General features: G+C 41.1%; 1 protein-coding gene across 4 annotated transcripts; it reads left to right on the top strand.

Annotated features, from left to right (window-relative positions):
* Positions 1-358: 358 nt before the first annotated feature.
* Positions 359-16,932, top strand: LOC127762132 (uncharacterized). Of its 4 annotated transcripts, XM_052286507.1 has the most exons (3): positions 14,131-14,505; positions 15,459-16,210; positions 16,311-16,450. In XM_052286507.1, exons 1-3 carry the CDS (start codon positions 14,431-14,433, stop codon positions 16,351-16,353), a joined length of 870 nt encoding a protein of 289 aa, XP_052142467.1. In that variant the 5' UTR covers positions 14,131-14,430; the 3' UTR covers positions 16,354-16,450. The 4 variants fall into 4 exon arrangements, with proteins under 4 accessions (XP_052142466.1, XP_052142465.1, XP_052142467.1 ...); XM_052286506.1 differs by lacking the exons at positions 14,131-14,505; positions 15,459-16,210; positions 16,311-16,450 and adding exons at positions 359-827; positions 2,075-3,587; XM_052286505.1 differs by lacking the exon at positions 14,131-14,505 and adding an exon at positions 361-827 and having other exon boundaries at positions 15,459-16,932.
* The last annotated feature ends 1,168 nt before the right edge of the window (positions 16,933-18,100 follow it).

Genomic DNA, 18,100 nt, shown 5'->3' with positions numbered 1-18,100 from the left:
ATACAGTATAGCAGTTTGAAACAAAAAATGAGAAAGTTAAAGCATTTAGGCTGTGTTCGGGAGGAGGGCACACAAAACGAAATACGTATTATTGCATGAGTAATTAAGTTTTAGCTTTTTATAAAATAGATTAATATGATTTTTAAAATAATTTTTATATAGAATTTTTTTTATAAAAAATACACGGTCTAGCAGCTTCAAAAACGAGAAAGCTGAGTTAGAAAACTGAGAAATAATACAGGCAGGCTTAACCCTGACGGAAGATGCCCCCGTTTGCACGAGGACAAACCAAGACCCGCTCCGGCTCCTCTCAATCCAGCCTCCCCCCTCCACCCACAAACGGCTATAACTAGTCGCTTCCAATTATCCCACCCTCTCGCCCTTCTCGCACCGAACCCAACCCAACCCCAACAACACTCTTCCGCTCCCACCCCCCGCACACTCCCCGTATTTCGGAACACGTCCCCGACGGCCCGACTGCCGCACGCGGCGAGGAGGCCGCGGTAATTACGGGCTTAGTCCGAGGGGGAGAACGCAAAAAGACCAGGAGAAGACGACCAGGGAGCGCACGCGCACCGCCTCCCCCCACCTCGCCGCCGGCGAGGTCTCCCGCCGCCGCCTGCCATTGGGAGACGTGGGCCGGAGAGAGGCGGGAGCAGCGCGTCAGCCGTTTCCCGTTCCCCCCCGTCGAGAGGCTCCCCCCGTGATCCTCCTCCTCCTCGCTCGTCTTCTTCGCCGCCGCCGCCGCCGCCGCGGGGATGGAGGCCGGCGGGTACTACAACTGCAAGAAGACGGACGGCATCTGCGAGGACGTCTGCGACAGCGAGGTGAGCGGCCCGGCTCCCTCCTCCTCCTCCTTCCGCCATCAGATCTGTCGCTTTCACTCCCCGCGCCGCGTGTTTCTCTCTCTCTCGAACCCGTTCTTGACGGCGCCTTGCCTTGTTCTGCTATTTTTCTTTTTATCGCGTTTGGTTTGCTATGAGAAAAAAAGAAATTTGCTCCTCAATCTCAATCTCGATTAGTGGTGGCTTTAGCTTTCTCTCGGAGAGCTCAGGTTTTCGATTGATTTAGTCGCGAGGTTTGCTTGATTGCTTTCGAGGAATCGGGGGCATCTGCTCGAGATTGGGATTAGGTGGAGTTCGAGGCTTGGATGCATCTGGTGCCGGTAGAATCTCGCGAGCTGGCAGAATTGGCTGTCCAGCCTATAATTCTGGAGCTTTATTATTTTTCTTGGTAGAAAGTATCTGGAAATCATCTCTCTTTGTGGCAGTCCAGATTTGGATCATTCATGCCGTGGAAGAAAATAATTTTGCAAATAAATGATTAGATGATTCCCCACTTTTTCTTTGTTTGGTGGATCTGCATTAGCATGTTATTCATAGGGATGCTGTTTTTTTTAATTAAAAAAATAATCCGACATGGTAATGAGTACTTTGCTCCAGCTATACTTTATTGTCTTAAAGTACGTGGTAACATTGTTAAACAAAATAAATTATCTTTTGGATGCTGCCGCGAAATTCACGGTGGATGCTGGAAAATCTTGTGCTTTATGCCGCGGTGATGCTATCTTAGGATATTGATTTTTTTTAACTTGCTTTCTCAATTCTGTGCCTTGAATCACTGGAAAGTGTTCATGTACTCCTGCGTACTAAGTTATGCTGTTTTATTGTCTTTCCATTGCTTAGTACCACTGCCACCCTGTCATCTCTGATAGGACTATATTCATAAGCATCTTTGCCAAAATCCTCAATTCTGCCATACACAACCTGCCTCGTTTGTAACTGTCATCTCTGATAGGACTACATTCATAAGCATCTTTGCCAAAATCCTCAATTCTGCCATACAACCTGCATCTTTTGTAAGCTTTGCTGTGCTAGTGGTTGATAAACCAACGTCCTGGGTGTTGTAACCGTTGTTGTTGAAAATCTTTGTGGTTTTTATATATATTTCACTGGGTTTTCTATGGCTGTGGAAGGATATCGACATAGATTGCCTTTTTTTACTTTTAGCTCTATTCAGGTTTTGGCTCCAGTTGACCATCTGATTTCTCACTTTCTTCTGATTTCATTTGCAGCATGGTTCAAAGGCAGTTTTTAGTATGTCAAGGCTGAAGTGCGCACTTCGGGGGTTTGATTTAAGAGCACTTTTGATCCTCTTGATTGGTCTGCCAATTCTGATCTTTGTTATATACCTTCATGGCCAGAAAGTCACTTACTTCCTCAGACCAATCTGGGAAAAGCCCCCAAAGCCCTTCAAAGTACTTCCTCACTACTACAACGAAAATGTCTCAATGGCCAACTTATGCAAGTTACATGGATGGAAAGTCAGGGAAACGCCGCGGCGTGTTTTTGATGCTGTGCTTTTCAGCAACGAGCTTGATATTCTTGATATCCGTTGGCATGAGCTTAGCCCTTATGTGTCAGAGTTTGTGTTGCTTGAGTCCAACTCAACCTTCACTGGCCTTAAAAAGGATCTCCACTTCAAGGAAAACCGTCAACGTTTTGAATTTGCTGAATCACGGTTGACCTATGGTATGATAGGTGGTCGGTTTGTGAAGGGGGAGAACCCATTTGTCGAGGAGTCATATCAGAGGGTTGCTCTTGACCAGCTTATTAAAATTGCCGGGATCACAGATGATGACCTGTTGATCATGTCTGATGTTGATGAGATTCCAAGTGGGCATTCGATCAACCTCTTGAGATGGTGTGATGACATACCTGAAGTACTCCATCTCCAGCTCAGGAACTATCTGTACTCATTTGAATTTTTCCTTGATGACAAAAGTTGGAGGGCTTCAATTCACAGATACCGGGCTGGAAAGACGAGGTATGCACATTTCCGGCAAACAGATGACCTTCTGGCTGATTCAGGATGGCACTGCAGCTTTTGTTTTCGCTACATTAGTGATTTTGTCTTCAAAATGCAAGCTTATAGCCATGTTGATCGGATTAGATTTAAGTACTTCCTGAACCCCAAAAGAATTCAGCATGTGATATGCCGAGGAGCCGATCTTTTCGACATGCTTCCTGAAGAATACACATTCCAAGAAATCATTGCCAAGCTGGGTCCAATCCCAAGCACATTTTCTGCCGTTCATCTTCCTGCTTATTTGCTAGAGAAAGTAGATCAGTACAGTTATCTTCTTCCAGGGCGATGCATGAGAGAGAGTGGCTAGGCACTTGCAGCTTGCATAACCTGATGTGCATGGGGATCGTGGATGATGCCCCTTTGGAGAACAACATGCGAGATATTGGTTGTACCTGATACAATTTGGCTGACTTAGTTGAGCGATCGCTTGGCGATTTGGGTGAGTTCATGATTTTGTACTGGTGTAGCCAAACATTGGAAGAAGGCCTGACAGCATAGCGCATGCTTGGGCGCTGCGTTCTTGTTTTTTTAGAGGAGCTCAGCAGTGTGTGTGCTTTTACCTCCTGAGTTTTACCCATTACTTCCATGGTTGATATATGAACTCAGAAACTCTTGTAGATTGTGAACTGGATGACATCCAGAATTTTTTTTTATCTTGTTCTGTACAGTATCATTTACTTACCAGATGAGTTACCCTGCATTGATTCTCCGGGCAATAATCATCCTCCTGTCATTTGATATATTTGCTGTACACTACAGAAAGCACATGTATAATGCAGTTGGTGTTTGGTCTCAGCTAACTGTTTGCAAACAACCAGAGCAAACAACCAGAGTCGTTGCAGGTTGGCAAGAAATGCAGTGTTTTCACTGCCTTTTATCATTTTATCCTCTTGGTAATGGTTAATGAGCTGCTTGGCTGGCAGGTTCAGTTGGGTAAACTATCACATTCTCTGATATATATTTTTTTAGTTATTGTGAGGGTTCGTCTGTTCGTGCCGTTAAGCGACATGTTAAGGCGGCATTTTGTGGGACGAAGTGGGTTGGAACAGGCTGTTCTTGTCGGACGTCCGCTTCAGCCAGATTGACAAACATCATGTACAGGTTCATCTGCCTGACGAGCTCCAGCAAGTATTCCTTTTTTAAAAAAAATGAAATATTTTTTTATGGATTTTTATTCTGTTAAATTATTTCAAATATTTTTTGAAAAAACATTGCAAGCTACGAATTCCGCAGGTTTACCTTTTGCTCTCATACACGTTGCATTGCGTTGAGGCGAGGTCTCTCATGGTCAGGTTCTTAGCTTATCTACCGTAACTAAAATTTAAATTTTTAACTTAATTTTGGAATTGATTTCAGAGTTTTTCATCGTAATCATTTTATAACATTATCCTTTTTTAAATATAGTACAAACGCATGTGTCTATAATGTGTACACGCTCACTCCTATAAACGCACACGCATATTCTTCTCTTATGAGCATCTTCGGAAGACTGTGTCGCAATACCTTGAGAAACGAAGTCACCACGAGCACCTCGCACCTTTTAAACCACTAGTAACAGGTAGATATAAAAGTCCTATTGATAAATTACTTTTAATTGTTTCATTCAATTTTTCTTCATTTTTCTATGGCTTACCCATAAATAATTCAAACATTAGGGCATAAAAGTGCAAAGCGCATCGCTGATAATTCTAAGTGGAAGACTTTCGCAGGGTCGACGATTGGCTGCCCGGAAAGTGGTCTGGGACCTCGAGTGAGCATCCATCCACGTCCAATTGAAAATCGTCGAGGCACACTAGGACGAAACAAACAAAACCCAAAAAGATTTCGTGGTTCCAAGAATCATGGCCGAGTAGATCCCCACTTCTAATGTAATGTCGCTATTAATCTTTGCATTGCCCATGCCTCCACTTAAAGAGAAAGAAAATCTCAATTCTGATGGGTCAAGTAAAAGAATACCCTGAATCTGAAACGCATCTCTCTCTTCCTAAATAACTTTGGAATTTAGACATACGGAGTGACAGTTTTGTGGTCGTTTTCTTTCTGATAAAAAGCTTAATCAATTTCTGCCTAGTTTCCAAGAAAAGATTTAAGGTTGTAAATATATCTTGTTGAAGACTGTGGGTGAGTCCCTTAGGCTTAGTTGTTGATAAAGCTTCATTGACTTGCTTTCAGGTCATGTACGGCAGTCACTGAAGGGCATATATGCTTTACATTTACATGTTCTCTTTTTACCAAACCGGCAAAAAAAATGCAATAAGAATATTTTAATGTCCCGAGCCATATTTAAAATTTGCTGGTGTACACAAGCCCTGCCTAACCAAAAAAGATGCCCCAGTTCGTTCAAAAAAGATGCCACAGTTGAATACTAGTTTACCCTCTCTGATTGTTCTGAATTTCTGAATATTCACAGGCTCACTACATCCTACAGCCTACAGGCCATCATGCAGTTCAAAGAAATTTCAGAGTCCAAAGATTCCTCTTTAGCCATAGTCTAGGTTTTTAAAAGATGATATAAACTTTAATTAAACTCAGTTAATTACATCAAGATAATAAACCCGTGCTGAGAGAGGGGCATACCTTCATGTACTTATCCTATTGTACCGGACACTGGGTAAGATATCAATTTCTATCTATCCTATAATATATTAATTACAAACTTATACATGATAATTATATTATTATTAGTATTATTGGATCCTGATATACTTTTTCTGGATCACCACTAAAGAGCTCTTGTCCGGTTGTTCCTCCCAGTGTACGAGTATTGGGTACTCAGCACTCATACCTCACAATGGCTTTTAATTAGCTTTACAGAACTTGTGTAGCTTCTGTCTCTCTCTGGCTTCATCTATCTACAGAAGATTAACGGGTGAATTCGAAGCAACGGAACAAAGTACTCTCCAGCTCTGCGACAAATGGCATATCTGGATATGGCTCCGACTTTTCAAGCTCGTAGAGCCAGTCAAGAGCCATGTCCAAAATGTACAGATAAAGCCTTGAATACCATATTTGTCTTATCTTCTGACCTTAATTATTCTGGTTCAAGATCACTATTGTCAGAGATTCAGAGTTCTTGTTCAGAATTTCCACAGGGACTATACTAAAAGAAAAGAAAAGCTTGCTATAATAACTCATTTCTCTGATGACTTTTTTTTAGATAATGGAATAGAATATTCTGGCTTTGCTCAACGAGCTACAGCCAATTATTACAGCGTAACACTAAAAAATAATAAGGTTCACACACAAAAAAGAGGACACCAACCGTGAAGAAAAAGCAAACTAAAAACTACCAACCAAAGATAAGGAGTATACGATTATTGAATTCTGTTTGTGAATCTCCATCCAAAATTAATAAACAGTTGCATAACCGTTATCTCAAGATTTCTCTGATGACTATTCAGAAAAACAACGTATACATGTCACTGGATTGTACGATGCAGAATGATGACAGAGAAGCAGACTTCAGGTACAGTATGACTAGTCCTACGACATCAGCATGACAGAAAATGCAGGCTTGTACTGTTGTCGGTTTGGCAGTACAACCGGAGAATTTTGACTAGATTTGGAAATTTGGAGGTTTATGATGGAGAATTTGGAGTTTGGATATGACACTGGGATTGCTTTCTGATACCCAGCAGCCAACGGCCATTGTGCCAAAATGCAAGAATTTGGAGTATCTCTCTTGTTGAACTTGTTGAAGCTATGCATGAGTAAGCCTCATTGACTTGCTTCCAAGTCATCTTTGGCGCTGGCAGGCATATGTTTACATATTCTACTCCTTTTCCAATTTGGCACAAAAAAAACTCTGCAGCAATAATCTCTTAATGTTCCATGATATATAATTTCCTGGACATAAGCACTGCCTAAGAGATGCCCTAGTTGAATTATACTAGTGCTAGTTACCTCTCTGATTATTCTGTATTTCTGAACATCCACCGATCCACAGGCTAACTATAAGCCTACAGGCCATCAAGCAGTTTCAAGGAAGTTCAGAGTCCACTATCTCTTCAGAAAAGTTCAGAAAGTTCAGAGTCCACAGATTTCTCTTGTGCTTTCCTCTTGTTGCTCCTTGTATTGTTGCTTTGGTAAGCTGTACGCACACAACTTATCTTTGTAGCTTGTGTTTCTCTCTGGCTTTATCTTTCTACATAAGATTAACGGCTGAGGTAGAAGCAACGGAACAAAATACTCTTCAAATCTGTGCGACAAATGGCATATATATCTGGATATGGCCTCCGACTTTTCAAGCTCGCAGTACCGGTCAAGAGCCAGAACCAAAACTGTATCTTTCTAGCTCAAGAAAACATCAGAGATGTTTAGATTTTTCACAACGAATGCACTGAAAATAGCATGATTGTTAAGAACTCATTCCTCTGATATATTCAGAGTTTCAGACAAACAACATGCGTTTTTTTAGCATTTATTAAGAACTCATGACAGCGAGACAGATTCATGTACAATATGGACCGATGGACGAAGGGAGTAGATTTCAGTGACATTAAGCCTTAAATACCGTATTTGCCTTATCTTCTTAGCTTAATTATTCTGGCTCAAGACAACAGCGGCATTATCAGAGATTCAGAGTTCATGTTCAGAATTTGCACTGGGACTGTGCTTAAAAAAAATGCTTGCTAAGAACTCATTTCTCTGATATATTCAGACGAAACAACGTATACATTTCATTCGAATTTCTCCCCTCCGTTCCAAAATAAACAAACTTAAAACGGAGTGTGACATCGTAATAGTATAAATCTAGACATTCTGTTCAGATCCATAATATTAAGATTGTATCACATTTTAATTTAGATTATTATTATTATTTTTTTACTATCAAGAACGATGAGAGAGACGGAACAATATTACAGAAAATGCAGGGTTTTGTACTGCCGCCGGTTTTGGCAGTGCAACCGGGCCGGTAGACGGTATAGTATCTGCGAACGGCAGAAAATGACGCGCTTAATTAGATACTGCCCGTACGTGTTGATCGAGTCTGCACGTCCCAATGGCGATGCATTGACAGATGTTAAATTTTTTTATAAGTCGTCTTAGACAGCGGCGTTACCAAACGTCAAAAGGCTACGACTTGCCTGGTCCAAGTCAAGAACAGCAACGCAAGCTTGTTTTTTAATAGTTCTTCCGGGTTTCCTTCGATTGTACTAGTATGATTTTTTATTTTTATTTTGGTACTTCCTTCGTTTCACAATATAAGTCATTCTAGTATTTCCCATATTCATATTGATGTTAATAAATCTAGATAGATATATATATCTAGATTCATTAATATTAATGTGAATGTGGAAAATACTAGAATGATTTACATTATGAAGGATGGAGTAATTCCTATCGGAGTGCGCTAGGGCTGGTAAGAAAAATAAAACAACAATCATTTTCTAACTGTACCAAGACTAAAACGAATTTCATAATCGCAAAAACTTGTCCCGGCTTTGATACCACCGAATTTCATTGTTACGACATCAAACTAAGTAAACCATATCTTAGGTCACATCCACGTACGGAAATAGACAGATAAGTTGAATCCTATTGCAAAATGCGCTCTTAAATTATCCACATGGCTACGTCTAAGTACCCATCATTCAATGACGACGAAATCACGGGTGACCCCAGCAACGGCTCATTACCTTTTGCATCTAAATCATACTTCTTCCGTCCCAAAAATAAACCTATAATTAAAAGTGGCATATCCTAATATAAAAAATCTGGACAGGAGTCTGTTCGGATTCGTAACGAATTTAGACAGGTTTCTGTCCATATTCGTTATATCACATTTAATTTTAGATTTTTTTTAAGATGTTGGGAGGAATAAACACTCAAGTCGTCACTTGCCGAATCAAAATGCAGTGTGCTTGGGCACTTGCCAATACCCACATAATACTCCATGTGGCCCGGGGTACATGCCCATGTGGGTAGAATTCAGATTGTCTCCATTAGAGAAGGTATAATAGCAGACTATTAGCCAGCTATAAATATATTTTAATGAGATAAACGATGAGAGAGAAAAGCAGGGGCTACAGATCTGTAGCCAGCTGCAGCACGGATTCTAAGACAACTGTGTGTATGATAGGTGTGACCATATATTAATAGTATAGTAAGAACTATTGTATAATTGGCTATTAGATTGGCTATAGATGAATTGAAGCTAGTAGTGGACTGTACTATTAGACTTGCTCTTAGAGGTACTAAGGCCATTCCTAATCCAATGACTGGGATGGTGTCTATAACATTAAATAAGATGTCACCTAAAATAAAAAATGATGTGGCAAGTGAATAAATGAGAAAATAGAAGGAAACCATGTCTTGCATGAGACTTGGTTTCTACACAATATCCAAGACATTATGTGAGATAAGTAGCATTAAATTTAAGTATGGAATAGTGGTGTTTGTATTAGAAGAGTAGTGTCTAGTACTAGTTTCTTGATGATGTAGAGTTTATAAAAACTATATCTAGGGTCTTGAGTTGGGAATAGCCTAACACAGATAAGGAACAGTAATCTAACGGTTCATATTACATCGCTATTGTAGCGTGCTATGTACAGGAGAGGCTCAATATTAAACCTAAGGGCTCACTGTTACTACAGGAGTTTTGCTACAGTACCATTTTGTAGTTACTGTAGTAGACTATTGTTAGCATATGAGCTCTCTGCCTTAGTGCAGATTATCTTAATCCGGAGGCAACGGCTAGCTCCTTTGGTTCATGTACCAATCACTGGTTCACCACCGACTGAAGCTCATTCCAAATATTCTTTGGAGAGAGAGGAGTATTCCGTAGTCCCAAAATATAAGAACTCAAAATCGGATATAATTTATTAAAAAAATCGGATATGATATTTTCTAGTACTATGAATCTGAACAGGTTACTAGGAAATGTTTCACCCGATTCTAAGTTTTATATTTTAGGATGAAGGGAGTAAGGAATAATTTCTACTGTCATTTATATTTTTGATATCGTGTGTGCGTTTTGCTGCAACCATCTTATATAGGTATGGCTGTGTAGAATATACTACTTTATAGAAAAATCTAGTGTTGAGTAGTACCTGCTTTAGTTCATTCTTAAAAACCTACTCACTCCATTTCAAAACACTCAACCTAGCAGGCTCATATCTAGATTCGTTGTAGACCCCTGCTAGGTTAAGTTTTTTATACATATGGGCTGTTCAGATTGATGCAATTTTCAACCATATCATTTTTTTGGCATAGTTGCTAAAAATATGTCTATGTTTAGTTTGTTGCCAAACTTTGGTTAATTCCTCCGTTTTATAATGTGAGTCATTCCATCATTTTCCACATTCATATTAATGTTAATGAATCTAGATAGATATATATGTCTAGATTCATTAACATCAAAATAAATATGGAAAATACTAAAATGACTTACATTGTGAAATGGAGGAAGTACATAAGAAATCATGCCAAAATTTAGTGAAGTTTATTTTAGCTACAATCTGAACAAGTTTATAGAAAATACTCGACAATTACTGCATCATTCTGTCGTTTGGCACAACTTATACTTTACTCAAGAAAATCTCAAAAGCAGATATATCAAACATGACTTCGCGACGACCGTAGAATTATACATTACGAGAAACTCAAAAACCATTACACATGTGAGCTGTACCGTGGTACAGTTTAGCTAAAGCTCCACCAAGGAGAAGTACGTAGTATCGACGAGCAGTCGATACAAGGAAAAATAAGAAAAATGAAAACACAACGCGGCACATGACTCTGTTTTCTTCTTAGAATTACACATTACAACGCTGACACTTACAAACTCTGCACTTTGATAATTTGCCTTAATTTGGGCTTTGGCTCGAACGAAGAAGAAAAGAAAAAGACAGCATATGCTGCTTATCGATCGACGAAAAGGAGAAGCAGCGATGCAGTGTTGACGGGTTCCGTTTTCAGGGAAAGAAGAAGAGACGACAGGACACAGGAACCGCGCCGCGCAGTCAGAATCTGATTGTTTCGAGTGTTTGCTGCATATGCTCCGCTGACCGACTCGTCACTCGCTGCAATGACTTGTTCAATTCTGCTGTGTTTCTCAATGATTCAGTTGGAATGGTTTTCTTAATCAGTTATGGGATTATAAGTACACACTTGTCGTATTAAAACATAATAATTATCATTTATTTTTGTTGTGGTTTAGTTTATCACTAAAGGTAACTTTCACATGACTTATAATTTTTACATGTTTTCATAGCTTTTGAATAAGATAAATGATCGAACATATTTTTAAAAGTTAACGGCAACATCTTCTGAAAACCGGAGAAAATATCTAATATTATTCTTCGAGATGGCCGTTCTGTTAGCTTATGTGAGTACTAAGTTGATTTTCTTTTCATTATCAGGTAATAAAATTATTATGTGCGCGCGCTTATTTCCTCGATGAGAATTGGTCACATTGTTGCAGTATTTTTGTTATATGCTCCTTTTTTTTTCTTCTTATGTAACATTGGTTACTTGAATTTGAACTAACCAACTTCGTATGGAAATAAGAATGGAGGGAGGACGTACTAAATGTATGTTTTTCTTATCGGTTCATAACCTTCTCTTTCTCTTTGGAAGAAAACTTACTAGATTGTCAATACTTTATATATCTTAGTAGTACACCTTAACATGCTCAGCTGCTTTTAACATTTGGGATTACTTTATTTCATTCAAACAGTTAGCATATGTTATTAATATGGAGAAAAGGCCACACGCTAGTTGGCAATTTGCACATGGTCTGCCATGATTTAGCCCCAGTCTAACATAGTTCCATACTTCCATGTCATGAAAAGAATGAATGGAGAGAGAGAAAAAAAAAGTGCAGGGCACTAAGTACATGGATCAGCATATAGGAAGCATCTCGCCGAGATGCCTGATTTGTTATTACATCCTAGATCCTCGTCATTATCATCCATGCAAAAAATATTCGAATCCAACCAGGACAGGGTTTTTTTTTCCTTCGTGCCAAAGATATTTGAGAAAGCGTGTATTTGTTTCGACTTAGTTTCAAACTAACAGCGTGCCAAAGATACACATTTGGCACTGAAAAATCGATTTACCTATCATATAATGAGAGAGAGATAAAAAGGAAATTAATTGAAGGTTATGAATTTGTCGTTGCCATGTGCATTTTAATTTGAGGGTGTGTTAAGGACACATTTACGGAGAGTGTGTGCGATGTGCATATATAGTGATATGCGTGCACATGTCTTTCATATAATAAAAATATGGGAAATACTTACACACAGATATGGGTAGAAACACGTTTGGTTTCTAGCGCAATAATTTTATTCTAAACAAAACTATTTTTTACATACTCCTCTCAACCAATCGTAACCATTATTCATCTTCCCTATAATCACAAATAAAAGTTAAAAGAGTCATCAAAACTAGAAGAAAACAAATAGTGTTGCTCATGAATTTTGCCAATCTCCCCATCTAGAGGCGGATCATCCATTTGGCTCTTTTACATTTGAGTGTGTATTATGGTCTTAACACAAATCGATATTAACCCCGGCATCTCATTTTATATTTTTTTTCCTTAAAAAAATGGTATACTATGGGTGTATTTGGTTGGACTTTTCAACCTGCTCGGAAAAGCCAAAAGCCAACCAAAGGGTTCAAAAGCTACGGCTGCTTTTACTCAAAGCCAGTTTTTAGTGTAGTACAAATCAAAAGCACATCTACCCCCCTGCTTTCACCTATTTTTAGGGGAAAAAAATTACCCACCTCTGCCATTAAAAAAAAACGGTTCGCTTGTTTTTTTTTTCTCCCATCACTTTCCACGGGCGTCGCTCCTCCTCCTACTCACTTCGTCGCCGCCACCGCTCCTCCTCGCCCCGCCGCCGCGCACGTCCGCCTCCGCCGCCGCCGCTCCTCCTCGCCATCGAGGCTGACTCCGCCGACGCCCGAGGATGACTCTGCCGCCGTCGAGGACTCCGACGACGCCGAGGCCGACTCCAACACCGCCAAGGTCAACTCCCGCGTCTGCCTCCCCACCGCCGCCGCATGCGTATGCCTCCTCCTCTGCCACCGCCGAGGCCTCCTCCTCCGCCGCCGCCGCCGAGGCCGACACCGCGCGCGTCTTTGTTTTTTCTCTCTCTTTTTCCCCTCTTTTCCAATGGATGTATAACATGTGGGGCTCGCTTGTAAGTGGGACTAGTTATTTTAAAAGCTACAGCTATTAAACTAAACGAGCTTTTCTAAAAGCCACAGCACATATTCCACAACTGATTTTCGAAAAATCACAGCTACTTTTTCAAAAGCCATAGCTCATCCAAACACACCCCATATCTTTGCAGTGTCCTTTTCAGCTTTTTATACCGTCCGTGTTTTCCTGATCTTGTCCTTGGCTCTACATGTAAAAAAGTACTAATTCACATACCCTCAAATAAATTCTAATTTGCTCGTTTAATATCATAATCAGGTTAATTTAAATAAGAGCAGAGCTACATGCACTAACGGATTGTTCATATTGGTGCCATTTCAAACCATACTATTTTTTTTGTAAAATTATCAAAGATGTGCATCTATTTAGTTTTTTATAAACTTTGATAAATACATAAGAAATCCTAAAAAACTTGGGAAAATTGCCAAATTGACACAATTTTGACATTGCCAAAATTTGGTAAGATTTATTCTGGCTACAATCTGAACAGTCCATAATTTATTTCATAATTCCGCTGACTAAATTCTCATTTGCCTGATTTGAGAGTTAGGGTGTTCCATACTACACATTTCTAACTTCTACTCGCTCGTTTCTAACACACCCGCATCCCGAACAGCTAAATATTGTGTTTTTTTCTGAGAAAAAAATTATAAACAAAAGGTGCTTTAGAAAGAAAAACATGTTAATCCTTTTTTTGTTCATGTTATAATACTTAATAAATTATACTTCAATCCGTTGTTGAAAAGGCTTCCCAAATCCCAATCCGAGATGAAAAATATAGACCCAATACCAATACGCCACATGAACCTTTACAAGATTCTTTTATTTTTTTAAAAAAAATATATTGTACGAGTAGTCCCTTTTTTTCCTTCCAAAATCGTAATCCGATTAAATTTCTAAATTTAAAAGAAGAAGACAAAACACGGACCCAGAATTGAAGCCCTTTAATCGTGACGATACAGCACGAGACAAACAGGCGACCCGGCTCCTCTCCTCCCTCGTCACCGCGACGGCCACCGCCAGATGCTACGCGCCCACGCGCAAACGGCTATAATTACCCTCCCTCCCCTTCCCATGATCTCCTCCTCTCCCACCACCACCACCACATCAACCTCCCCCCTCCCCATCCCCTCCCCTTCTCCGTTTCCCACCCCCCTCACCGCCGTAATCCCGACACCCCTCGCCGGCGCACGCGAGAAGAGTAGTGCTATCTCCGGGGTCGGAGGCGCGGGGGACGTGTGAACTGCTTTGCGATCGCCGGCGGCGGTGGTGGTGGTGTTCCGGGCTAGGCTGCGTCGGCCTATCGGCGGGCGGGCGCACGCACGCACGCGTCGCCATTGGCGGCGAGCAGCGCGTCCCCACCTTTGCTGCTCCGCGCGTTTGCCGACGCGATGGAGGCGGCGGGCTACTACAACTGCAAGAAGAACGACGGCGGCATCTGCGGGGGCGTCTGCGGCGGCAGCGAGGTGAAATTCTGTTTTCCTCTCTCGTCCCACCCAGATCTATCCCTTTCTCTCCCGCCGCGTTGGGATTTTCGCGCTGGATTGCTCGGTCCACGGAAAAAGCCCAAGCACCCCTCGTTCTTCTTGGTGCCTTGCTTTTTTTCGGCTATTCTATTGCGTTTGGATCGAATAAAAAGTAGGGATGCAGAACTGCTTGCTTGATGCTTCGATTTTTGCTATTTTATTGCGTTTGGATCGAATAAAAGTAGGGATGCAGAACTGCTTGCTTGCTGCTTCGATTTTGGATTGGTTATTGCTCTGGAATCATAATAATTCATAAGTGCTTGCTGATTGGAATATTTTAATCTTCTATTTGTTGGGGGCTATTTGTGCTGGAGATGGGATTAGGTGAAGTTCAAGCTTGGATGCTTCTGGCGCCGGTAGAATCTCGCGAGCTGGCCGAATTGGTTGTCCAGCCTAATCCTGGAATCTTTCTTTTCTTTTCCTTTGTATAAGGATGTTACAAGTATCTGCCTTTTACTTTTTGCAAAATTCCCGAGGGATTATTCATGCCGCCAAAGATAACAATTTCATGGAACATAAACAATCAGCTGATTTCCTTTTTGGGTGGATATGCATTAGCTTATCATGGATATGAGCATTGAGTTTTTAACCGGGAATATGCACACATTCTACTGTCTATGATCCTGTAGTTGTAACGTTGTTGTTAAATAAAAAAAATTACTATCCTTTGGTTATTGCTGCTACTAGATTCACGGTGGATGTTACAACTTAAAATTTTTGGCAATTTGTACTGATAACCTGATCCTCTGGTTTGGTAGAACCAATGCTGTTGAATTTTCATTTGTGTTTTGTGCAGTTGATTGGTGTTGAAATAATTATGTGAAGAAGATGGGTTTCTTTTGGTTTCAGTTGACAGCCTGATTTCTCACTCGTTTTCTGAAATTCATTTGCAGCATGGTTCAAAGGCAATTCTGAGCATGTCAAGGTTGAAGTGTGCGCTTCGGGGGTTTGATTTGAGGGCACTTCTGATCCTCTTGATTGGTGTGCCAGCTCTAATATTCATTATATATGTTCATGGCCAGAAGGTGACTTACTTTCTTCGACCGATCTGGGAAAAACCGCCAAAGCCCTTCAATGTGCTTCCTCACTACTATCATGAAAATGTCTCGATGGCAAACCTATGCAAGTTGCATGGATGGAAAGTCAGGGAAACTCCACGCCGTGTTTTTGATGCTGTGCTTTTCAGCAATGAGCTTGACATTCTTGATATCCGTTGGCATGAGCTTAGCCCATATGTGTCAGAATTTGTGCTGCTCGAGTCCAACTCAACCTTCACTGGCCTGAAAAAGGATCTCCACTTCAAGGAAAACCGTCAACGTTTTGAATTTGCTGAATCACGGTTGACCTATGGTATGATAGGTGGAAGATTTGTGAAGGGGGAGAACCCATTTGTCGAGGAGTCATATCAAAGGGTTGCTCTTGACCAGCTTATCAAAATTGCTGGAATCACAGATGATGACCTTTTGATCATGTCTGATGTTGATGAGATCCCCAGTGGCCATACAATCAACCTCTTGAGGTGGTGTGATGACACTCCTGAAGTGCTTCATCTCCAGCTCAGGAACTATCTTTACTCATTTCAGTTTCTCCTTGACGACAAGAGTTGGAGGGCTTCAATACACAGATACCGGGCTGGAAAGACGAGGTATGCGCATTTCCGGCAAACAGACGACCTTCTGGCCGACTCAGGGTGGCACTGCAGCTTTTGCTTCCGGCACATAAATGATTTTGTCTTCAAAATGCAGGCTTACAGCCATGTTGACCGGATTAGATTTAAGTACTTCTTGAACCCCAAAAGGATTCAGCATGTGATATGCCAAGGAGCTGATCTTTTTGACATGCTTCCCGAAGAGTATACATTCCAAGAGATCATTGCCAAGTTGGGGCCAATCCCTAGCACATTTTCAGCTGTTCACCTTCCTGCTTATCTGTTGGAGAAAATGGACCAGTACCGCTATCTTCTTCCGGGCAACTGCATGCGAGAAAGTGGCTAGGGATGATGATTTGCATTATGATCTGATGCACAATGCCCCTTTGGAGGAACATCGCGCCACAGCGTGTAGCTGATACGATTGACTAGCTTAGTTGAGCGACCAATTGGTGGTTGGTTTGAGTTCATGATTTTGTACTGTGTAGTTGGAAGGACTAACAGCATAGCGCATGCTTGGGCGTGCTGCGTGCTTGTTTTGCAGAGGAGCTCGGCAGAGTGTGCTTATACCACCCGAGTTTATTCATTGCTCCCATGATTGATATATGAACTCAAAACTATTTGTAAATTGTGAACTGAGTGACACTCTAGATCTGGTCCAACTCCATGGTGTACATTGTCATTTACTTACAGATGAGATACTAGTACCATTTTTCTCTTCTTGACCCCGACTATGATGTTCATCTCCTTGTAACTGTTGACAGTGTCCCCCTGTGTTCCTAATTCGTTTACCCTTTGATGCATTTGCTGTAGTAGTAACACGTTTTGAGTCAAAAGAACACGCAGGATATTTCCCTTTCAATTTGAGCCCAATAATAGGTAAAGCAGCTGAGACATTTATTGACAGGTTGGTGGCAGTTGCAGGTTGGCAAGAGCTGAGCTCGCAGCAGCACTACTACTATTGTTCGGCCTTCTCCAGTTGTCCTCTCATCCTTGGCAATGAGCAGCATCAGGCTGGCAGTTTCAGTTGGGTAATCCGGTAATCCATCACCACTAGACTTTGCTAGTTTGCTAACGAAATAGTACTCCCTGTATGCGAGCCGTTAAGCGACCTGTGAACGCGGCATTTCTTTATGGTGGGAACAGGCTGTTCCTGTCGGGGGCGTCCACCTCAGCCAGATTGACAAACGAACACGCTGCAAATTTGGCTCATTTTTCTACTCATCTCCCCTGTATGCGAGCGAATGCGATGCGATCCTACGCGCTTAATTTTTGTTGTTCCGTGCTGGCAGGCAGCAGCAGCATCGCACGTTGCCTGGTCCCTGCAAACAAACGAGCACATACTATAGCTGTAGAATTATCGGCACAAAAATCTCTAAACCAAAATTCTAGGGTGTAGCTATATTTATAGCGTCATATTTTTCACCAAAAAATAGTCAGCATGTATTTGCATTGTAACTTCCTAAATTACATATGTAATTTTAGTGTATTTATAATGTAAATCTCGAAATTACATATGTAAATTTCGAAATTACATATGTAAATATTAAAATTACATATGTAAATAGAGTGTAATTTTACATGTAGATAGCAAAGGAACGTGATCGATCGGACAAATCACAGCAAGCAGCACAAATGCATGTGTATGTAGTACGAACTAGTGCTTGCACGCACGATGGCAAATTAAGCAGTCCTGCACGAATCTAAACGAAACTTTGAGGGCTAACAAACTGACTGTAATTAGAGAAGATTTATGGCGACATAACTATAGCAAAACCGAAATTCTATTTCTGTCACGCTTCGTCGCTGCACGGATTTTCTTTTTTTTCTGATTTCGAGGAGATCATGGCGGGCGGCTGGGTGGCGGCGCTGCCAGTGCCAGCCATG

The sequence above is a fragment of the Oryza glaberrima genome, chromosome 2 (genome assembly GCF_000147395.1).
Source record: "Oryza glaberrima chromosome 2, OglaRS2, whole genome shotgun sequence".
Classification (NCBI taxonomy): Eukaryota; Viridiplantae; Streptophyta; class Magnoliopsida; order Poales; family Poaceae; genus Oryza; species Oryza glaberrima.
Note: the sequence above shows the minus strand (reverse complement) of the source record. Positions and strands in the feature narration are given on the sequence as shown.

Coding starts and splice junctions, on each gene's coding strand:
- LOC127762132 (XM_052286504.1), top strand. CDS start 14,431: ATGGAGGCGGCGGGCTACTACAACTGCAAGAAGAACGACGGCGGCATC. Junction 14,506..15,458: donor GCGTCTGCGGCGGCAGCGAG/GTGAAATTCTGT, acceptor ATTCATTTGCAG/CATGGTTCAAAGGCAATTCT.